Source organism: Giraffa tippelskirchi, chromosome 3 (assembly GCF_054371585.1).
Source record: "Giraffa tippelskirchi isolate mGirTip1 chromosome 3, T2T-mGirTip1v1.2.pri, whole genome shotgun sequence".
NCBI lineage: Eukaryota > Metazoa > Chordata > Mammalia > Artiodactyla > Giraffidae > Giraffa > Giraffa tippelskirchi.
In genome coordinates this window covers 20,334,074-20,356,900 of record NC_137277.1, presented here as the reverse complement: position 1 = coordinate 20,356,900, position 22,827 = coordinate 20,334,074, and the positions used below count along the sequence as shown (strand labels likewise).

The 22,827-nt window shown below is 52.2% G+C and overlaps 3 protein-coding genes and 1 long non-coding RNA gene across 4 annotated transcripts in view; 1 reads left to right on the top strand and 3 right to left on the bottom strand.

Moving 5' to 3' along the window:
* KCNH4 (potassium voltage-gated channel subfamily H member 4) overlaps positions 1-7,508 on the bottom strand; it is a 38,688-nt gene extending 31,180 nt beyond the window's left edge. Inside the window, exons 1-6 of the mRNA XM_081577596.1 lie at positions 5,494-7,508; positions 3,056-3,289; positions 2,588-2,734; positions 2,330-2,454; positions 1,251-1,494; positions 788-945 (exon numbers count right to left, since the gene is read on the bottom strand). Of these exons, the coding sequence (XP_081433722.1) occupies positions 788-945; positions 1,251-1,494; positions 2,330-2,454; positions 2,588-2,734; positions 3,056-3,289; positions 5,494-5,569 (984 nt within the window). The 5' untranslated portion in view covers positions 5,570-7,508. The remainder of the gene's footprint in view (positions 1-787; positions 946-1,250; positions 1,495-2,329; positions 2,455-2,587; positions 2,735-3,055; positions 3,290-5,493) is intronic.
* On the top strand, positions 2,153-7,514 carry LOC145541350 (uncharacterized). The gene is made up of 4 exons (XR_014078949.1): positions 2,153-2,469; positions 2,568-2,750; positions 6,560-6,701; positions 7,417-7,514. It is a non-coding gene; the product is annotated as an uncharacterized LOC145541350 (long non-coding RNA).
* Positions 7,515-7,979: 465 nt separating this feature from the next.
* Positions 7,980-9,397, bottom strand: HCRT (hypocretin neuropeptide precursor). The gene is made up of 2 exons (XM_081577595.1): positions 9,274-9,397; positions 7,980-8,464 (listed from the first exon to the last, which is right to left on the bottom strand). The coding sequence occupies exons 1-2, from the start codon at positions 9,292-9,294 to the stop codon at positions 8,090-8,092; spliced, it is 396 nt and encodes a 131-aa protein (XP_081433721.1). The 5' UTR covers positions 9,295-9,397; the 3' UTR covers positions 7,980-8,089.
* A 3,686-nt stretch (positions 9,398-13,083) lies between these two features.
* Positions 13,084-17,559, bottom strand: GHDC (GH3 domain containing). Its single transcript, XM_081577594.1, has 10 exons — positions 17,472-17,559; positions 17,163-17,251; positions 16,708-16,982; positions 16,287-16,408; positions 15,513-16,014; positions 14,914-15,106; positions 14,706-14,777; positions 14,496-14,629; positions 14,119-14,204; positions 13,084-13,867 (listed from the first exon to the last, which is right to left on the bottom strand). Exons 3-10 carry the CDS (start codon positions 16,967-16,969, stop codon positions 13,649-13,651), a joined length of 1,590 nt encoding a protein of 529 aa, XP_081433720.1. The 5' UTR covers positions 16,970-16,982; positions 17,163-17,251; positions 17,472-17,559; the 3' UTR covers positions 13,084-13,648.
* Between the last annotated feature and the right edge of the window lie 5,268 nt (positions 17,560-22,827).

The following is a 22,827-nucleotide window of genomic DNA, read 5'->3' as shown; positions in this document are numbered from 1 at the left end:
GCTGGGTGCAGAGCTGACCACTGAGGGCGGCTCCAGGGAGTCCTGGGACTCTCTGCCTCCAAGTCCGCCTCGAAGCCTCTACCTCCTCATCTTGGCTTGCTACATTCCCCCTAAATGTTCTCTCTCCTTGTCACCTGCCAGCTGGGTCCTATTCTGTCTAGGGTCTAGCTCAGCTCTCACCTCCTCCCTCAGGAACCCTTCCCAGACCATGCCAGCCTCTGCCCAACTGCCATGCTTTGGCTTCCTCGCAACAGCCAGATTCAGATCAGTTTTGTGGGAGCCCGTGTTCCAGCCTGGAATTCCAAGGTCAGTTAGTTCTGCGTCCAGCCCCCGCGCAGCACTACCTGGGCCGCGTCTTGCAGTCCATTCACCTCTTCTGTTCCTGTTGTCTCTACCAGCTTAGCTGCCGAGTGGCTGAATCCTTATCCCTCTCCTCCACAGTGACCATGCCTTACACAGTGCTTTGCAGACAGCTAAATGCTCATCCGTTGTTTGTTAAATAAAAATGTGAAAAGTGCCGCTCATTTGGCTGCAGACCAATGCCGCCTTGGTAGCCCTAGTTAGCTTTTCATTTGTCTCCACTTCCCTCAGAGACTGTGAGCTGAACTCCCCAAGAAGGCAGATGCTCTCAGATCCCTCTTGGTTTCTAGCGCTGGGCTCTGCCCATCACAGATGCCTGGCAAATATTCGCTGATGGCTGAGTCTGGGACTGAGGTGAGTCCCTTAATGGGAGATGCTGTGTTGAAGTTGCCAGGCTAGGCTGCAAGGCAGGACAGGGATCACTCACCACGGTGATGTTGAAGACGTAAAGCAGGTCAAAAGGTAGAGCAGCAATAAGGTCAACAAAGAACCAGGTGGCCAGATAGTGGAGGCCAATGGAACGAGGAGCAGAGACCACCTGGCCAGACTGGGACACATAGGTGGTGCGGAAGTTCAGGATGATATCTGGGGATGCAAGAAGCTGTTACTAAGGGACCTTGGCCAAGGTACCTTGGGTAAGACTCAGAATAGTGTTGTAGGCAGGAATGGGGATGATGGATTGGGCTTCAGACTGGTTCTTAAAAGAGGAGAGGTCTAAAGGCTGAAGGCTCCAGGGATTAGGGGCAGGGCTCATGGACCATAAGGACATAAAGACCCAGAAATGGGTGGGTTCTAAATATCTGGGTCCAGCAAGCCCAGGATGAAACGAGGCTTGGGTGAGAGGGTCCCTCTGGCCCACCCGCCAGGGTACGTGGGGCAGAGGGTCTAACCTAGGATGAAGAGCATCTCCACGGCGATGTCGCTGACAAGGGTGTGTCGGGATGTGATGGGGGTGTCGTCATCACCCGAGAAGCAGACGTTGTAGGGGACAGTGACCGCAACATAGAAGGTGGCGAGGAGGATGAGGCCGTCCCAGACGGCCTTGGGGACGCTGTAGTGGAGGAGGAGGCAGCGGGACCCCCCCACGGAGGCCACCTTGTATTCGGGCACTGATGGCTTTGGCTCAAACACGTTCTAAGGGGAGAGGGGTGGTGGTTGGGGACACTTGGGGGAAAGAGGAGCCAAAGCTGGGGGAGGGACAGGTAAGGAATGGGGAAAGCAATGGGGAAAGGGGTGGAGTGGGCACTGCAAGCACAACCACAAGAGGATGTAGAACGTGCAGGAGGTGGGGGTTGGCAGCTGACACCTGACCCTTCCTCTGCCAGTTTACTGCTCTTTGGAATCAATCATATTTTGTGTGTGTGTGCGCGCGCGCAAGGGGTATTTCTAAGGTTTGACCTTTACCCTTCTTGAGAAGGTGATTATGACCAGTCAGACAATGAGGGGTCACTAGCTTCTCCCTCAAGATCCTCTTTGGTTCTAGGGGTGCAGTGGAGGATAAGTATATCCCAGGGAGGAGGGGAGGCTGGCATGGCATACTCCATTCCCTGTTGCCATAACAGTCTGCTCAGAAGGTTGGAGACCCATGGCTTCATCAGGGTCATAGGAGTGGTACACAGGGTGAGGTGCCAGACCCCAATGGGGGCTTTCTCCCTGGGACCACTAAAGTGGTTTCATACCCCCCACAAGGTAACCCTGAGACCCAAAGGTGGGTGATGTAATTGCTGCTAGAGCCCCACCTTTGTGGCATCATCAGAGCAGGGTAATGTTAATCACAAGGAAGCAAGGAAGAGGGGGATGAAAGGAGATGTAGGGGAACATGGGATAGAGCAGAGAGCTGTACATGAGGAACGGCAGACAAAGGAACAAGCCACTGGAGGGAGATTGGACAGACAGGGAAACAGGGACACAGTAGCAAGGGCACCTCAGAAACATGTCTGGGAGATGTTGGGGTGGAGATTGGACTCACATTGGTTTTCATGCGTCCCTGGCCCCGGCGGCCAAAGTGGCCGGTCAGTCGGTGTAGGACAGTACGGCTCTGCCTCCTGGCAGATCGAAGTCTTGAGCTGGCTCCCCTCCTGCCAAGGGAGTTTTCTGTTGGGAAGAAGGGTACGGCAATAAGTGGGGGCACATCCATGAGGCTGAGTAGGGAGGGGGCTTGGGTGCCCTTGGGCGAGGGCTTCTGACCATTCACGCCATCTCCCCAGAGTTGCAGACTTGAGGTTACCATGATTACTATCGCCATGGCCTCCTGGGGGGCCAAGTCCTGGGCCTCCGCTCTGAGTGATGTCCTTGAAGGAGAAGAGGAAAAGTACGACCTCCCCCATCTCATTCTTGATGGGCATCATGTCCAGGAGGCACCAAAAGGCTGAGCCTGCAGGTGTGGATAGGTAAGAGGAGGAGAGTGAGCAGCCCATGGCATCTCCTTCTCTCTCATCCCCCTTGGTTCCTGGCCATAATCAAAGGGCTTGGCCAAGGATTAGAGCTGGAAAGAAGCCCAGAGATTTTGTCAGCCATCTCCTTCACCTTCCTGATGGGAAAACCATGGCTCAGAGAGGGTCAGGGATATACTCAGTGTCACACGGTCAGCTTGTGGCAGTGTGGGGACCAGCACCCAGGTTTCCACTGTCCCAAGTGGGCTCTGGGTAAGGTCTGGGGTCTGGGCAGGACGGCAGGGCAGGCCAGATCCCCTCACCATCCTTTCGGTAGAAGCAGATTTCAGCGCGGTGCTCCTGATGGCCCTCCAGAGCCTTGTGCAGCCTCTGCAGGGCTGGCTCACTGGTCTCTGAACCGTAGAGGAAGCGGCAGCTGCAGGTTTTCTGCATGACCTCGGTGCGGCCGTAGCCTGTGAGCTCGCAGAAGCCGTCGGAACAGTAGACGATGGGAAAGCCCCGTGGGCCCTGTGCGTTAGCCAGCAGGAAGTTGCTGTCTGTGGGAAGAAGGGGTCAAGGTCAGACCAAGGCCAGGAGGGGAGCTCAGTTTCCAGGTGAGCCATAACTCCCCCAAGCTGAGGTCAGAGATCCCAGAGACAGGAGCTTCCCAGGCTTCCGTGGGATTCCTGGATCCCCTTTGGGATGTCCTGAAATGAGGGTAAGAAGAGATAGAGCAAAAGGACGAGGACTTAAGGGTGGCTTGGAACTGGGACTGGGTAGTCTAGGGGGTTGGAAAAGGAACTCCAAGAGGTCACGACTTCTGCCTTGAAGCTGATGAGCTGTTACTGTAGGCAGCAGCACATCATGGTGAGTAAGGGCATGGGCTCCAGCACCCCATCCCTGCCACTTACTGACTGTGTAACTTTGAGCAAGTTAATGAACTCCCCTGTGCCTCAGCTTCCTTATCTGAAAAGTGAGGGATTATATATCTTCCTCAAAAGGTTTGGTGTGAGTAACAGGGGTTACCTGGGAAGAGCAAATCCTGGCACATAGTAAGTGTTACACTGAGAAGGTGAAATGATGCCCCACATTTGCCCAGCTTTCAAAGCACAATCCATAGCTGCTATCCTGGATAAGGCAGAGATTCTGGCGTTATCACACCCATTTATTGATAGGAAACCAAAAAGCAGAGGTTATCCAAACTCACAGAGTTTATTATCCAGTCTCCTTTGTGGAGGGAGGAAGACAGTGATGAGTAGCATCCTCATTCCCTGCCTTCCAGGAAAAGTCCTCTTTTTAGCATCCCTTAGCTAAGTTCCTCAGCATCCCTTAGCTAAGTTCCTTAGCATCCCTTAGCTAAGAAGGCAATGGCACCCCACTCCAGTACTCTTGCCTGGAAAATCCCATGGAGGGAGGAGCCTGGTGGGCTACAGTCCATGGGGTCGCGAAGAGTCGGACACGACTGAGCAACTTCACTTTCACTTTTCCCTTTCATGCACTGGAGAAGGAAATGGCAACCCACTCCAGTATTCTTGCCTGGAGAATCCCAGGGATGGCGGAGCCTGGTGGGCTGCAGTCTATGGGGTCGCACAGAGTCGGACACAACTGAAGCGACTTAGCAGCAGCAGCTAAGTTCAGGGGGTCTGTCCCAGTTCTCAAAGTTTGACAGGCTTGAGCAATGAAGTTGTGGCTCCAGCAAACCCAGGAACAGAACCTGAGCTGGCTCCCCTCCAGTTCCACTGGGTGGGAGGCCTCAGGGGGGCTCAGTAGGCCATCTAGGGACAGTCTCAGCTGAAGGAAGGGATCTGAGAAGAAACCAGTCCTGCGGTGCTAAGAGGGGTGAATGTCTGGAGATGGAGCGGCTGATGGGGATACTGAAGGTGCCTGGGAGGTGCTGGGCCCTGGGCAAGCAGCCTCCTTCTTCCATCCCAGGTCCGTTGCCTGGGTGATAGGCACTATGGAAACAAGGGAGGTGTGTGTGGGGGCAGAGTGGGGAGGCGGGTAGGGCCCCAGCGGCTAGGTTTCCGCCCTCAGGTACCGCTCCCCCCACCTTCCAGATCTCAGCCTGGGTGTCCGAACCGGGTAAGGGGAGATCGTTCAGTTCCAAAGTAGGAAAAGGGAATGGCGGGAGAAGAGGAGGGGAAGCAGGATGGTGGCTGTCCAAGGTGCTGAACCTGGAACTCAAGCTCGGTTGGGAGGGCAGGCAGTTCTCTCCGCTACACAGACCACCCCCTGCCTTCCTGCCATACCTCCCCCAGACAGGGACGCGCTACAATTTGGGGGTGCGTGACCTTAATCCAAGCTATGTCCTGCAAAAGTCTGACCTTTTCTAAGTCTCTCTCTCTTTTATTTTTTTCTGCGGGAAGGAGATGCTGGAGTCGTCGGGGAGCAGACCCCAAAGCACCTGGTCACTTCGTCCCACCTCCGCGTCTTGGATACTCCCATACACGCCCCCAGCAGAGCCCTGCCCGAGAGTGGGCGGCTCTCAAGGACTCCTCCGCTTTGCCGCACAAAGAACCTTTCCTGCCTCCAGTCACACACCCCCAACCTTGGCTGCCCGCACTCTTGGTCCTTTCCGCGTCTCCCCTCCCAGGGCGCTGCCAGTCCTGTTCCTTTACTGGGGCTCTGGGAGTTCCTAGAACCTCCTAGCCCATTCTCCTCGCCTTGGGTCTCTCTCATCACATCCAGGAGACCCACGCGAGCGCCAAAGGAGACTTGACCTCTAGCTCGAACCCTCAGCCCCAGCCTTCACCCCACTCACGCGTGCCGTCGAAGCGGGTGGCGATGGTGTCCAGGAAGGTGTTCTGCGGGGCCAGCAACCCCTTCATGACCGGCATGGCCTCGGGGAGCAGATTCCAGGCGCAGCGCTGGGGGCGTTCAGCGCGGCCGGGCCCGAGGGGGCGCGCTGCCGGCGGGGCCGGGGCGCCCCATGCGCCCGCCTGCCTCTTCCCCTCCCTCTCGGCGCCGCCGCCGCCGCCGCAGCCTCTCTGTTCCAAACCCAGTAGCTTTCCGCTTGTCTCGGCGCCGCCTCGGTCCCCCCACCTCCCCACGGGCCAGGTTCTTTCCCTAGGGCTCGCCCGGAGCCCGCCACGTGGCCCCGCACGGGGAGGGGCCGCCAGTGACACTCCTCTCCGCTGCCCTCCTCCGGGTGAGGAGTGGCCCACGCGTGTCTCTCCCGCAGAGAATTTGGGGCACGCCCACCCGAAGCCGAAGCGCCAAGGGATGGGGCGGGGCTTGAGTGACAGACACGCCTACCTTCCAGGGTGGCCACGCCCCCACGCGTGTTTCCCTGGCGGCTCCTGGTGTCTCCTCCCCTCGGGTTCCCCGCTAGCCGCCCACGCTGGGACTCGTGTCTGGTTCACAGCGCCGCCTGCTGGAATTGGGATATCTCGCAGCAACTTCAGCTTCCTGCACTCTTTGCTGAGACAGCAAAGAGTTAAAGAGGTTAGTTTTGCCGGTGGAGGATCGATGAGAGGGCAGAAAACTCAAATGCTAAAATACTTAACCGTTACCTGTGCCTTAGTTTGCATAGGGCACCCTGGCGAACTCTGCCTCTAACCTCAGCAGGATGGATGAAAAGAGCTCTGGAGTCCACTGGGTAGAAATCCCAGCTCTGCCGCTTACTAATTGTGTGACTCAGCCTCCAGCAGCATCACTTTCTTCACCTGTCAAATGGAGCTAATAATTTTTACCTCGTATGGTTGTGTGAATTTAATAGCATAATGCATATCGTTGGCACACAATGGGTTGGAGAGCAATTGTCTCCTTATTCTCCCCCTCTTCCTATCATTCTGACTTAACCCTCCTTCTCTCTGCAACCATTCAAGTGGAAGAGAGCTTGGAGGTAAATTTGGGGCTGAGAAAGATGGTTTCAAGGTGAGCAGGCAGTTTATAAATCCCCAAAGTGCACCGGTGGACTTTGTTCTCCATCTTCCCCAAAATGAAACCAGCGCAGCAAGAAGGACCCAGGTAAAACCAGACACGGGACTTTTCACTATGGAAGCAGAAAATTACTGCGGCAGCTGAGTGTGGTGGCTTAGGGTGGCTGCTTCCTGGGGAAAAAACAACTAAAGCCAGTGACAAAGGGAAGATGGGCTGAGCAGAGGGCAGGCCAGTGCTCCTCACCCTCACCCCAAGTCTGAGCTGGGTGTTATCTGGGACGTTATATGCTAAAAAGTGCCACATCTTTCTGCACCTCTACTTTTGGGTTTTAGTTTTTTAGGGCTGCTATAATAAAGTACCACAAGCTGGGTGACTTAAACAACAGAAATCTGTTGTTTCCTTTCTGGAGGCTGAAAGTCCAAGACCAAAATGACTGCAGGGTTGGCTCCTTTTGAAGGCTGTGGGGGAATATTTGTTGCATGCCTGTTTTCTAGCTGCTGGTGGCTTATTGGCACTTTTTGGCTTGTAGATGCGTCACCCATCTCTGCCTTCACGTTCACATGGATTCTCCTTGTGTGCATTTGTATCCAAATCCCCCCTTTATATAAGGACACGTCATATTGGATTAGAGGCTCACCCTACTCCAGTATAATAGAATTTTTTTTTCCTCAGTATGACTGAATTTTAACTAATTTCATCCTCAAAGACTCTTTCCAAATAAGGCCATGTTCTGAAGTGCCGGGGGTTAGGGCTTCATATGTAAATGAGAGGGGGAGGGGTTGAACAATTCAACTTGTCACAGGTGTGTTTCGTTTAAATTGCTGGAAAAATCTTGCCTCATCCCTGCTTAAGAACTTCTCCTGACTCTCAGCTACCTACAGAATAAAGTGCAAAGCCTGATCTGTGAGAGCTTTCATAATCTGGGCTGCACAAGCCTAACCGTCTCCCCTTCAGTGTCTCCCGACGCCCCCCAAACGCCCTATCCCACACTGCAGCCCTCTGGAAGATTCCTGTTGAACCTCATATTCCCTGCCTTTTCGGCGGGCGCGGCTCTCTCCTTACCAGCCGCATCCAGCTCCTTGCTTGCACTTTCCTCCGCGTCTCTCAGGAAAGGCCTGGCGATTCAGAATGACTGGTGGAGCACCGAGGACCGTGTCTGCCCCCATTCTCCCCTCCTAGCACGCACATGTGCGGTTCTCTCAGCACTCCAGGGCCTTGCAGTTTCTTGCCCTAAGAGCGCCCACCCGAGAGGGGTTCAAAGACTCCCAAACCGAACTCCCGGTTTTCCGGCTCTTTACGTTCGAAAGACTCTCACGCCCCCTGGAGGGCGAGACGCGACCACACAGAGACAGAAAGCAGCCACACTAACAGAGGGAGACTTTATTCCCCTTTTTCCTGCGAGCTGACACTTTTTTTTTTCCTGCGGGGGTGAGGGCAGGGCCAGGGTAGGGGCAGGACAGGACCCGAGAGAGAACTCAGATCCCGGACCGGCCCCCAGGCGCCACGGACGAGGCGGCCTCGGAGGGACAACGGCGACCGGAGCAGGAGCGCAGCGCTGGCTCTGCGCCTGCGCGGCGGCCCATGGTCAGGATGCCGGCCGCGTGGTTGCCGCTGGCCTGCAGGAGGCGCTGCAGCCGGCCCTGGAGGCCCGGGGACCCGGGCCGCCGCTTGCCCAGCGTGAGGATGCCGGCCGCGTGATTGCCCGCGCCGTGCAGCAGCTCGTAGAGGCGGCAGGAGCACGTCTTCTGACGGCAGCAGTCGGGCAGAGGTTGCGCGGCCGCCCCGGGTGACAGCAGCGCGGGCGGCAGCAACAGTAGCAGGAGCAGCAGCGTCACGGTAGCCCAGGAGACCTAAGGAAGGCGGAGACCGGGCGCTGAGGGTCGCCCTCATTCCAGCCCCTAACGTCCGGGTCCTGCCCAGCTGGCTCCGCGCCCCCTCGTGGCCGGCGCTTCTCACTCGCTGTCGCCTGGCTTTCCTGCCTCGGCTCAAAGCTGTCTGAAGGGCTCTGTCTGACCCGACCTACCTTAAGATCCAGCAGAGCATCTCCTCCAGTAAGCTCTTTGAAACCCCCTGGGCAGAATGAATCTCTCTCTCCCCTGGGTGCCCTTAATCCCTTGTACCCTCATTACAGCGCTGACCACTCCATTTGAAATTGGCATGTCTGAATCTGCCCCAGAAGTTTATGGAAACTTTGCTCAGGGAAACAGGAGCCCCATTTATCCACTCCTCCTCCCCACAGAGGGCAAACATGGGAAAATCAAGGACCGGCAGGATCCAGGTGGTTGTTTTGACTGCCTGCTCTCATGCAGGGGAAACGATTCTGTGGGTTTGGACCTCTTTCAGGGGGCCCAACGTCCTCACTTGTAAACTGGGTATTAAGTAATTCCTACTGTGCAGGGCTGCTGGGAGGATAAGATAAGATGACAGGTGCAAATTGCACCTGATACATAGTAAAAGCTCAATAAACATGAACCCTCAGGAGAACAGGGCACAGTCCAGTGTTAACTAAGGCAGATTCTCTGTCAAGGGTCCACCCTGCACACTGCCTCAGAACCCATATAGCAAAAGACACTTTCAACCTTCTAGCTCCCCAAGCAAGCATTCTCACTGTCCCCGGTCTCATTGCCCCTAAGTCATCCCTCCATCCCTGGATCTTTACCTTTGTAGAGGAAGGATTCATGGTGTCTGGAGCTCGGAGTGGGGTAGCCGGGAAAGGTGTCGTCTGCAGTGCTCCGAATAGCCAGGAACTTTGAGGCTGTCAACTGCAACCCAGTAGCAGGAGTCTGGGGTTTATAGTGCACAGAGGTGGTGGGCGGGAGGGGGGAAGAGATGGGCGCTTGCATCCACTCCGAGAAGAGACAAAGGCAAATCTAAGATTAGCCTCCCGCAGGAGTGCCGTCTCCAGGCTGGGCCCCAGGAATGGCCGCCAAGGCGATCAGAGTCTTGAGTTGGATCTCTGTGCCCCTGGTCCCCTGCTTTGTCTGTCTGCCTGCTCCCTGGAGATGGGGCGGTCTCCGGGCACTAATGAGGCCACCTTACTCCTAGGAATCTGGGAGCACAAAAGAGGTCTTGCCTGGGGGCTGGCGTGGGACGATGCATAGGGGGAGCTGCTAATTAAGGGCATGAAAGGAGGCAGTTGTGAGACCCACTCTCCATAGGATGTGTGTGTCTGGCGGAGGGCAGCCAGGCAACAGCCTCTCCCCCCTGCTCCTGTCTCAACCCCTGGGGCCTTTATGCTTCAGGGCCTTCTTCCTCTGTGGAAAAGGTTTTTTAGCTGACTTTCCCTCCCCTCTGGCTCTTCTTCCTTCTGCCCCTTCCACCAACCTCCAAGATGGAGAACCTTGAAAAGCCACTCCTGGGCAGTGGGAGGACACCAGCCAAAATTGATGTTATCCTTCAACCTCCCCAGCTTCCCACCTGGTTGGGCTGCCTCGACGGGATGGATGGAGTCCCATCCCACCATTGGCAGGAGGAGAGCCACCGTGGGGAGAAGGACATGTACCATCTCTATGCCGGAGTCTCTCTTATCTAGGGCACTGTCTACTGAACACCGGTTCTGTGCCAGGCTCTGCTCTGGGCACTGGAGTGACAGTGTGCATAGGACACGGCCTGGTTTTCTTTTTTACAAAACCATAATTTATTATTATTATTTATCTATTGGCTGCACTGGGGCTTCCCAGGTGGCACTGTAGCAAAGAATCTGCCTGCCAATGCAGGAGACAAGGGTTGGATCCCTGGGTCGGGAACATCCCCTGGAGTAGGAAGTGGCAACCCACTCTAGTATTCTTACCTTGAAAATTCCATGGCCAGAGGAGCCTGGCGGACTATAGTCCATGAGGTCGCAAAGAGTCAGACACAACTGACTAAGTGACTAAGCACGCATGGGCTGCACTGGGTCTTCATTTCTGCGCATGGGCTTTCTATAGTTGGGTGTTGGGTGGTGGGCTACTCTTTGTCTCTTCGTTGCAGTGATTGGGCCTGTCATTTCGATGACTTCTCTTGTTGCAGAGCACGGGCTCTAGGCATATGGGTTTCAGTAGCTGCAACTTGCAGGCTCAGTAGTTGTGGCTCATGGGCTTAGTTGCTCTGCTGCATGTGAAATCTTCCTGCACCAGGGATTGAACCCATGTACCCTGCATTGGCAGATAGATCCTTGATCACTGGACTACCAGGGAATCCCTGGCCCAGTTTTGCTGGGAGGTGACCCAGCAAAAGTATAGCTCAATGGAGAGAGGACTCTGCAAAAGCCTTGCATGAAAAGTTGGTTTCTATCAAGCTTGGAAGAGAAGGCTTTCCCCAGAAGGGATAGCCTGAGCAGAGACCTAGAGGTGACCGTGCTTAACTCATGCAGGAAGCAAGATGTGGTCCACTGATCACAACTTCTCTTAGAAGAGAGGTGGCTGGACAGGTAAGTGAGGTCAGAGTGGGTCAAAGGGTCTTATCAGCTAAGCTGATTAGTCTTGATCCCGCAGGTGCTGGGGAGGCTATGGGAGGATTTCAGCAGTAAGGAGTCATGGGCTGAGGTGGGAGCCAGGCAGGTGAGGGCAGGGGCCTGGATTTGGGGTGTGGAGTGCAGAAGTGGAAAATTCTTAAAGAGATGGGAATACCAGACCACCTTACCTGCCTCCTGAGAAATGTGTATGTAGGTCAAGAAGCAACAGTTAGAACCAGACATGGAACAACAGACTGGTTCCAAATTAGGAAAGGAGTACGTCAAGGCTGTATATTGTCACTCTGCTTATTTAACTTCTATGCAGAGTACATCATGCAAAATGCCCGGCTAGATGAAGCACAAGCTGGAATCAATATTGCTGGGAGAAATATTAATAATCTCAGATATTCAGATGACACCACCCTTATGGCAGAAAGAAAAGAGGAACTAACGAGCCTCTTGAAAGTGAAAGAGGAGAGTGAAAAAGCTGGCTTAAAATTCAACATTCAAAAAACTAAGATCTTGGCATCCAGTCCCATCTCTTCATGGCAAATAGATGGGGAAATAATGGAAACAGTGACAGACTTTATTTTCTTGGGCTCCAAAATCACTGCAGATGGTGACTGCAGCCATGAAATTAAAAGACACTTGCTCCTTGGAAGAAAAGCTATGACAAACCTGGATAGCATATTAAAAAGCAGAGACATTACTTTGCCAACACAGGTCTGTCTAGTCAAAGCTATGGCTTTTTCCAGTAGTCATGTATGGATGTGAGAGTTGGATCATAAAGAAAGCTGAGCCAAAGAATTGATGCTTTTGAATTGTGGTGTTGGAGAAGACTCTTGAGAGTCCCTTGGACTGCAAGGAGATCCAACCAGTCCATCCTAAAGGAAATCAGTCCTGAATATTCAGGACTGATGCTGAGGCTGAAACTCCAATACTTTGGCCACCTGATGTGAAGAACTGATTCACTGGAAAATACCCTAATGCTGGGAAAGATTGAAGGCAGGAAGAGAAGGGGACGACAGAGGATGAGATGGTTGGATGGCATCACTGACTCGATAGACATGAGTTTGAGTAAGTTCCAGGAGTTGGTGATGGACACGGAAGCCTGGTATGCTGTAGTCCATGGGGTTGCAAAGAGTTGGACACGACTGAGCGACCAAACTGAACTGATTCAGAAGTAGTAATTCAGAGTCAGAATCTGAGGTTTGGACTTCCTTGGTGGTCCGGTGCCTAAACTGTGCTACCAATGCAGGGGGCCCGGGGTTCAATCCATGGTCAGGGAACTAGACCCCACATGCCACAACTAAGACCCGGCCCAGCCAAATAAATAAATATTAAAACAAACGAACAAAGAATCTGAGGCTTGGCAGCTGATTGGGATTAGGTGCTGCGTTATTTAGGAGGCGCTGCGAGGTTTGGACAAGACTCACAACCCTGCTGAAACTGAAGGCCAGCCCGTTTCCCCCGTGGTAAGATGGACAGTCAACCCAGATGGTCTCTGGGGCTGCTTCCTGCTGTGATTCTTTATGATTTGCAGTTTAGGTCCTGCCCATGTAAGTGATTTGTGGGTTTTGGGACAGGAAGGGGGACTTGTGATAAGCCTGGGCAAGGGGAGTTGGGGAGCAGTCCCTCCACACGTAGGGAAGGCTTGGGATGGGGAGAGGTCGAGGGAGGGGGCTCAGTGTCTCCTAGGTTCACCTAGGCTGTGGTAGCGGTCCCCCAGGTCTCTGAGGGCACACACTCAGGCCCGCCTCAGCTTGGAGCAGAAGTTGCAGGGAAAGCCCTGGTGTCCAGAACTGAAGCGGAGAGGGCAATCCAGGCTGCAGCAGGAGCAGAGCAAATGGGGTCCCTGCTGCTGCTACTGCTGCTAAATCGCTTCAGTCGTATCTGACTCTGTGCGACCCCATAGACGGCAGCCCACCAGGCTCCTCCGTCCATGGGATTTTCCAGGCAAAAGGGTACTGGAGTGGGGTGCCATGGCCTTCTCCAATGGGGCCCCTGGTTTCCCCAAAAGCAGACCCTGAGCCAAGATTCTGGGTGTAAGAAGTTTATTTGGCAGGTGACCCTAGAAAGCACGTGGGAGGAGGGACAGGAGAGAGAGGAGGAAAACCAGTAAGAACCACATTAATGAGAGGGTTACCACTGCGGGCAACTGGTGGGGACCCTCAGAGGGAGACGCTACAGAATACACTTCAGATTGTTCTCCTGAGGGACGACAAAGCTGAGGTCTGCGATCACCAGCCCCTGCTCCGTGCCAACTGAGGGTCACTCCTGGGAGCCTGAACTTCCACCACTTCCAGCCTGCCTGGTGCGTAGGCTGAGAAACACAGTCACTGCCAGCGTGTATTGGAACTCCTGTGTCCTCTAGGGGGTGCTGGGGGCTCCGGGCGGGGCCCTGCTGGTGTCTGCTCTGTCCTTGAAGTCAACTCCTCGGAGCTGATGGACCAGGTCGGGCCTCCCTAAGGCCAGCAGCTCTCATGGGCAGCTGTCAACTGACACATGAAGACCCTGGCCAAGGGCTCCACACCCAGAGGGGCCCCAGAGGAAAGAGCGAGGCAGCCCATGGGGGTGAGCGGGGCCGGGGGCAGGCCTCAGCTCAGGACACCACCCTCCTCTGCAGGCGCTGGGCCAGGGGCCTGTGCCTGAGGACCCGGGGCATCTCAGGGGGGAACGGGGCCGAAGGGCAGGCAGCGAGGGCTGCCCGCAGTTCCCTGAAGGCCCCCTGCCCCACCAGGTGGACTTGGGCGGGGCCCATGCTCCCTCGGAACCGCAGGTACTTGTAGCGAGCGGAGGTTTCCTGAAGGCAGTGGTCAAGCTGGGAACAGAACGGCTCAAGTGAGGCTGGTGTGGGGCTGGCCGGCGTGCGGGTGAGGCGCGCACGGCTGTGCCCAGGGTATGCGTGGCTAGAAGTTTCATGTGTACATGTGTGTGTCTGTGGGGCTCAACCCTCCCTTCCCAGAGCTCCAGGGAGGTTCTCCTTCCCTCCCCCACCTCCGCAGGACACACGGGGCAGTGTGCAGGGTGAAGGGGACATTCAGTCGTGTCCTGTCCCTGTCTCCCATTTACCTTGTCTCGATTTTCCTCTGACAAGTTCCTCAGCCCCTTCAGTGCCACAAATACCTCGTAGTGGGGAGCGGAGCCCTCAGAGGAATCTGTGGACAAACCGCCCATTACGGACACATGTTTTGTGAATGGGGCATCTTCGAAAGCCCAAGCCCATTGCCCCTACTCTGAGGTTCACAGGGGAGAGAAGGAGTTTCTCGGCAAGGAGTCGGGTAAACGGAGAGGAAACGGGTAGAGACTGCAGCAGGACGGATAGGGGTTAGATATGCGGAAGGACTTTTGTTAGGAGCAGCAGAAAAGGCTGGGTCTTTCCTCCTTCCTAGAGGTCTCCCTGCAGGATGGGTACGGGTGAGGGATAGTCAGCCAGTGGAAAAGCTTACCCAGAATCCTGCTCTCCACCCAGCCATGGTCCAACAGCTTGGCCCCCGGCCACTGCCCCACGGCCCGGCCCAGGGCCTCAGAGAACACGTCCTCACCAGTGTCTTCGCCTCGAACACTCAGGGTCTGGCCCAGCCTGGGGAGAAGGAAGCAGGAGCCAGAGGAACCCAGGGCATGAGCATGGTCCCTCAGTGACCCGGGGGGTCACTTACCTGCAGATGAATTTGACGACCGGACACTGATTGTAGACACCCACCACCTGTACCACATCACCGAGCCGGCACCTGATGGAGAGGAAGTGGGGATGAGGTCAGGCCCAAGGGCCCATTAATTTCAACAGCATGCCCATGGCCTTCCACCGGGTTCACCTCAGGAGGCCTGAGGTGGCGGTTGGGGAGAGGTGGGCACGCAGATGGTCACCTGGTGAGGCTGGCGTGGTTGGTCAACACCAGCTCGTACTCCTTGCCCTTCTGGGCCTCAGCCAGCAGGACAGTGGGGGTAGCCTCTTCCCGAGTTCCTTCCTTGAGTGGAAGCAGCTCAATAAAGGGGGCTCCAGGGGGCAGAAGGTACAGGCCATGGGGCTGCTCTGGCCACAGACTGAGGCCCAACACCCCTGTGGGAAGCAAGCAGCCTCTTCATCTGCTAGGCAATCGCCCAGGCCCCAACCCTCTGAGCATCTGATCCCCCTGCTGCCCCTCCACTCCATCCTTCCCGGCTCCCCCAGGCTCATCCCTCTGCTTCTAAGGCCCTAATTGGGAAGAGGCAATGGTTCTGGAGGTGATGGACCTGGAGAAAATGCTGATGTGGTATAAATCTGTGTAAGTCTCTTAACCTCTCTGAGCCTCAGTTTTTTCATCTGTAAAATGGAGCTACTGGTGTTGAGGAGGAATCAATGAGATGACTATATAGGACTTGCTGCAGTTCATGGGGTCGCAAAAAGTTGACCACCACTTAGCAACTGAACAACGACAACCTGGCAGCTAGCTGTGTGCCCCTCACCACCCTTGAGTCTTGCTGACCTCCAGAAGCAGCGTAAGCAGGTGAGAAGAAGGTGAGCCCTTGGCACCACAAGGCCCCCAGGGCGGCCACAGCCTCAGCCTGGCCTCCTGCATCCAGAGTCACCACCACCTGCAGTTTTGGCCAGAGCCGAAGGGCCAGTCCTCGGGGTCCCGGCTCCAGGGCCTCCCGCAGCTCGGCTGCCCGTCTGGGGAGAGGTGCTCCTGGGTTCCCAGCAGCGATGGCTTCAGCCAGCTCTTCCCCATGGGCCTCCAGGTCCAAGAAGACATCTAGGAGTTCTGCTGCTGTCCCAGCTTCAAGAGCTCGCAGCCCTGGGGACCTCAGTGCCTCCAGCAGCAGGACCCTTGGGTCCTTGGCTCCAGTGGGGCTCACCTGGCCCAGGGCATGCCAAGGCCAGGGGAGGGGGTAGGGCCAAGGGGAGGAAGCAGTCACACGGGCCGTGCCTCCTGGAGCCAGCACTTCCGGGTAGGCCTTGTTTAGGGCTGCCAGACCCAGCAAGGTGGCCTGGAGGGAGACAAGAGACAGAGTTGGCCCTGGGCCTGAGCCAGACTCTGAGCCCCCAGATATTTTTTTTTTGTTTTGGTCACCAGGGATCGAACCCATACCCTCTGCACTCAAAGTGGGGAGTCTTAACCACTGGACCATCACGGAAGTCTCCTAGTGTTGTTTTTAGGTTTTTGTTGCTGTTGCTATTTGCTTTTTTCCCATCCTGATGGGAGGCTTTGGCTGCACTTAGGGACCTCTGATGGGGTTGGGTTCCAGCCTTCCCCGTTTACCTGCAGAGAGGCCTCGCCATGGTACTGGTTTGAGGTGGGGGGCAAGGGCTGCCCCCGACTTTCTTCCTCCTGGGCCTGGCTGGCCTTGGTCAGAGGGAGATGATTCCGGAAGGTGCTTATATCTGTAGCCCCAAAGACACCATAAAATCCCCATGAAGCCACAGAGTTTCCCAAGGGTTCAGGCCAGACTCTTGAGACCCTCAGAGAAGGACTCCAGAACAGGCCTGAGGGGAGAGAGGCTATCATGGGCCAGGATGGCAAAATTCTTCTTGAACAATCCGGCCTGGGTAGGTTCTCTGGGTCAGACCTCTCTCTGTGCTGGTGGTAGAAGGGGGAAGGGTGGTCTTTGGGTTCTGGAATCTGACTCTCCTGTGGGGTTTCCTTCTCTTTGGGCCACTTCCCCAGACCCTGGGAAACACACCTGTGCTCCCTCTGAGGGGACAGCGGGGACTCTGGGCTCCGTGCAGACACCGCCTCAGGGCTTGCTGCTGGCTCTGGCCCGCGTGCAGCGTACTCTGCGCTAGTCTCTTCTGCTGCCAGGCAGCTGCCCAGCGCAGGGCCCCCCACGCCATACGGTGCTGGAGGCAGACAAGCCAGGACCACCTGGCATCCCGGGACCGCGGCGGCCACAGGAGCACGGCCAGTGGCAGCAGCAGCAACAGGGACAGCAGCAGCAGCAGCATCTCCAAGCAGCTCCTGGCAGGAGGAAGGCCTCCAAGTACTGGTACTGCAGGGAGGAGGGGAAACCCATTTCCTCCCCTCACTCTGCCGACCACAGGAAAATCAAGTTCAAAGGGAAGCTGGGGAAGAAGCCTGGACCCCTGTCAGGCGCGTGATGTGGAGGAGACAATGGCAAGGCTTTGGGGTCACACTGACCTGAGTTCGGATCCTGGCTCTGCCCCTGGTTAGCTGTCTGGCCCTGGGGCACTCAGTCAGCTGCTTTGAGCCCCATACCCTTGCCCCATCTGTAAAATGGAAATAATGATACCCCTGAGAAGGAGCACAGAGGGCATGGCAGAGCACCTGGCTCAGAGCAGTTACTTAACTGATGACCCGTCTGGTCTACTCCCGAGAGGCTCTGCTCTGTCCAGGATCCACCCTGTCCCGGCATCGTGTCCCTTCTCCGCCACCCCCCAGCCCCACAAGCCCTGAGCCCCTAGGAGTGGTTCCACGTCCCACAGGCACCTGTCACAGCCCACTTGTGTCTCTGCCCGGCACCCCGGAGCCCCTCAAGGCGCCGGAACAGCCTCTGTACACAGCTAGGCAGAAAGATGGAGCCCAGGCTTTAAAGGGAAGTCCATCCCCTGGGTCTGAGGGAGGAGCTGGAGGCGGGGTTGGGGGAGCTCTTAAAGGGATAGGTTGCCTAAGGGCCGCAGTGCTGGGAGGTGGCCCAAGCCTGCAGGTGGAAGGAAGTTATAGCCAGAGTAGAGTGGTCCATAGGGTTGCAAAGAGTCGGACATGACTGAAGTGACTTAGCATGCAGAGTGGTCCTCAGACTCGTCCAGGTGAAGGAAGAGAAACCTGAGTGCAGAAAAAAGTGTCTCAGATCAGCTTGAGTGTGGAGTAGGCACATCCCATCCTGGAGCAGGTGCAAACTTGAGCACTGTCAAAAAGAAACATTTTTCCAATCTAGAATTTCCCTCCACAAAGGTAGTAGAGAAAGAAAATCCTTTTGTTGTTGAATAAGCATTAAAGCAGAGTGTGACGCATCACAGGTGAACTACTGGGACGGCAAAGAAAGAAAAGAATCTCACTCTTCCCCCTTTTTTTGTAGTTATAATTTACTGACTTGTCATCCTGATTTTGTATGGGCTTACTTTCTTTTTTCATTTTATTACCTTTTTATTTTTAGCTTTAAAAATATTTAATTGGAGTATAATTACTTTACAATGTTATGTTAGTTTCTACTGTATAACAAAGTGAATCAACTATATGGATACCTATACCCTCTCCCTGTTGAGCCTCCCTCCCTTCTCCCCAACTCACCCCTCTAGGTCATCACTGAGCACCAAGGTGAGCTCCCCGTGCTATACAGCAGCTTCCCACTAGCTATGTTTTACACATGGTAGTGTATATATGTTGGGCTTCTCAGGTGGTGCTAGTGGTAAAGAACATGCCTGACAATGCAGGAGACATAAGAGACACGGGTTCGATCCCTGGGTCAGGAAGAACTCCTGGAGGAGGTCATGGCAACCCACTCCAGTATGCTTGCCTGGAGAACCCATGAACAGAGGAGCCTGGCGGGCTACAGTCCATGGGCTCACAAAGAGTCAGACATGACTGACGTGACTTAGCACGCACGCACACATTGTATGTAAATGTTAGTGCTGCTTTCCCAGGTCATCCTACTGTCTCCTTCTCCATGTCCGCATGACCGTTTTCTACGTCTGCGTCCTGCCAATAGATTCATCAGTATCACTCCCTTTTAAAGCTAGAGCCCAACAGACACAACCTGTTAACACATGTTCTCAAGATAAATCACTTTACCTGGTAATTGGGGTCCCCACCTGTGTTAGTTTACTGGCTTTATCCCAGGAAACACAAACTTCTCCCATCTTTATGGCAGGAGGTAGTTTTGCAGCTTGGAGTAAGGTGCTCTCCAGAGCTCGGCTGTCCCCAGTGATACTGAAAAACTTAAGAAGCTGTGCTCAGGACGGGGTTCTTCTATCCCACGTGAAGCTCTCTCTCCCACTGTGTTCTCCACCCAGCAGGCTCTCAGACACTCTCCCTTCACCCTCAACTGCCTCACCACATTGCAGTCTCTCTTCTCACAACTGAGCTTTTTAAACTTTCTTTCTTTTTGGCCATACTGCTTTCAGGAGATTAGTTCCCTGATCAGTGATTGAACTAGGGTCCTCAGCAGTGTAAGAACTGAGTCCTAACCACTGGACCAGCAGGGAATTCCCATCACAGCTTAACTCTTAAAGTGTGCAATTCAATGGTTTCTAGTGTATTCATAGGTATGAATGCCAACAGTCAATTTTATAACATTTTCATCACCATAGAAGTAACCCTAGGTCCTTTAACTATCACCCCCCAATCCCTTCCCACCTTCCACCCCCCAGCCCTAAGCAACCACAAATCTACTTTCTCTATATATAGACTTAACTATTCTGGACATTTCATGTAAGTGAAATCATATAATATGTGATTGTTTGAGTCTGGCTTCTTTCATTTAACATGTTTGCAAGGTTCTTCCATGTAGTTCATTCTTTTTATCACCAAATGATGTTTTCATCACATGGATGAAATTCATTTGATTATCCATTCATCAGCGGATGAACCTGGGTTATTTCTGTTCTTTGACTATTGTATATATTGCTATTATGAATGCTAGTGTACAAGTTTTTCTGTGGATATATATCTTCACTTTTCTTGCATAAAAATGGAATGCAAGGGGTTCACTGTGTTGCAGTGAGTGGAATGGCTGGGTTGTATAGTAACTGGAACTGCTAAACTGGTTTCCAAGGTGGCTTCACCATGTTACATTCCCACCACTGGTATATGAGGGTTCCAGTTTCTCTACATCCTTGTCAGCACTTGTTATTATCTGAGCTTTTGATTATAGCTATCCTGCCCTCCTCGTCATCCATTCGAGTGAGACTTTGCGTTTTCCTAATGACCAATGATGTCACAACTTTTTGTGTGTTTATTGGCCATCTGTGTACTTTCTTGGGGAAATGTCTTATCAGATTCTTTTTTTTTTTTTTTTTTTACATATATCCATTCCCTCTTTTTTTTTTTTAACTTTACAACATTGTATTTGTTCTGCCATAGATTCACATGAATCCACCATGGGTACACATGCTTTCCCAGATTCTTTACCCATTTTTTAACTGGACCACTTATCTTTTTATTATTAAGTTGTAAGAGTTCTTTATATATTTTACATACAAGTCCATATATCAGATACATATGATTTGCAAATATGATTTTTCTCCTAGCTTATGGGATATTTTTCCTTTTTTTTTCTTTTTTTGGACTTGGATTAAAAAAAATCTTTTACAAATTTTATTTTTAAAAACTTGTTTCTTAACTGGAGTATAATTGCTTCACAATGTTGTGTTAGTTTCTGCTGTACAACATGAATCAGTTAGAAATATATGTGTATCCCTCTTGAACCTCCCTCCCACCCCAGATCCCGCACCTCTTTTTATTTTCCTGATAGTATCCTTGAAGCACACATTTTTTAGTTTTATTGATTTTTTATTTACCTGCTGGGTCTTCATGGCTGCGTGCAGGCTACTCTCTAGCTGCGGTGTGCGGGCTTTTCTTGTTGTGGAGCGCAGGCTGTGGTGCACGGGCTTACTTGCCCTGTGGCGTGTGGCATCTTTCCAGACCAGGGATTGAACCCGGTCCCCTACACTAGCAGGTGGACTCTTAACCACTGGACCGGTAGGAAAGTCCAAAATGTTTGGTTCTGATGAAGTTTAACAACGTATTTTTTTCTTTTGTTGCTTATGCTTTTGGAGTCATATCTAAGAATATATTGTCAAATTTGAGGTCATGAAGATTTACCCTTCTATTTCCTTGGCTTTTACATTTAAGTCTTTGATCCATTTTTTTTAAATTGTAGTAAAATATACATAAGAGTTACCATTTTAACCATATTTAGTTATCCACTTCAGTGTCATTAAGTATGTTCCCATTGTTGTGGAACCATCACCATCATCTCTCTCCAAAACTTATCTTCTTAAACTAAAACTCTGTGCTCATCAAACAATAACTCCCCACTCTTCCTTCCCACAGCCTTTGAACACCATCCCCCTATTTGCTGTCTTTATGAATTTGACTACTCTAGGTGCCTAACATGAGGGGAATTATACAATATTTGTCCGTTTGTGTCTGTCTTATTTCACTTAGCATAATGTCTGTGTTTGTCCATGTGGTAACGTGTGTCAGAATTTAAGGAAGGAAATATACAAATATATATATATACACACACACACACACACACACACACCATATTTTGTTTATCCACTCATTCATTGATGGACATTCACTGTTTGGCTATTATGAATAATGCTGCTATAAACACAGGTGTACAAAGATCTGAGTTCCCCCTTTTAATTCTTTTGAAAATATTCCCAGAAGGTGAAGTGCTAGATCATATGGTAATTCACACATTTACCTTTTTGAGGGACCACCATACTGTTTCACAGCAGCTGCACTATTTTACGAGCCTATCTGCAATGTACAAGGGTTCCAATTTTTCTACATCCCCTCAACAGTTGCTGTTTTCTGAGTTTTTGGTTTTTGTAATAGCCAACCCAATGGGGGTTTGAGATGCATTTCCCTAACAACTGAGCATCTTTTTGTGTGCTTGTTGTCTACCTGTGTATCTTCTTTGGAAAAATGTCTATTCATTTCATGTTCCCATTTAAAAGTTTTTGTTGTTGAAGGGTTCTTTATATATTTTGGCTATTAATCCCCTATCAAACATATAGTTTGAAAAAATTTTCTTCCATTCTGTGCGTTGCCTTTTCACTCTGTTCAGTGTCTTTCTTCTTTTTTTTTTTTCTTTTTTTAAACTACTTATTTTTTTGGCTGACTGGGTCTTAGTTGTAGCATGTGGGATCTTTAGCTGCAGCATGTGAACTTTCATTTTCGGCCTGTGGGATCTAGTTTCCTGAGCGGGGATTGAACCCAGGTCTCCTGCATTGGAGCATGGAGTCTTAGCCACTGGACCACCAAGGAGGTCCCGATAGTGTCTTTTGATGAACAATTAAAAAAAATTTTTTGGCTGTGTCATTGTGCCAAAATGCTTAGTTGCAGCACTGTGGGACCTTAGTTCCCCGACCAGGGATTGAACCTGGGCTTGGTTCAATGAAAGTTCAGAGTCCTAACCACTGGACAGCCAGGGAATTCCCAAAAGTTTTTAATTTTGATGAAGTCCAATTTACTTTCTGCTGCCTATACTTTTAGTATCATGGCCAAAAAAATCATTGCCAAATCCCATGTCATGAAGCTCTGTTTTCTTGAGTTTTACAGTTTTAGCTCTTACATTTAGATCTTTGATCCACTTTGAATTGATTTTTATATATGATGTAAGGTAAGGTTCCAAATTCATCCTTTCACATGTGACTATCCAGATGTCCTAGCATTCTTTGTTGAAAAGACTATTCTTTTCCCACTGAATGGTCTTGGCACCATTGTCAAAAATTGGTTGACCACAGCAGACACATGGGTTTCTTTCTGGATTCTGAATTCTATTCCACTTATCTATAGGTCTATCCTCCTGCCAGCACTACACTTTGTTGATTACCATTTCTTTGTAATAAGTTTTGAAATTGGTAAGTGTGACTACCTCAACTTTATTCTTCTTTTTCAATTGGTTTTGTAGGAGTGTATGGTCTGGTTTCCAGATATTTGTAAAATTTCCAGGGCTTCTGATGAAGCTGCTCCACACCATTAGTCATCAGGGAAATGCAAACTAGAACTGACTCAAGTCATGTCACACTCCACTAGGACGGCTATAATCAAAAAGGTCAGAAAATACCAAGTGTTGGCAAGGATGTAGAGGAATTAGAACTCTCATGTA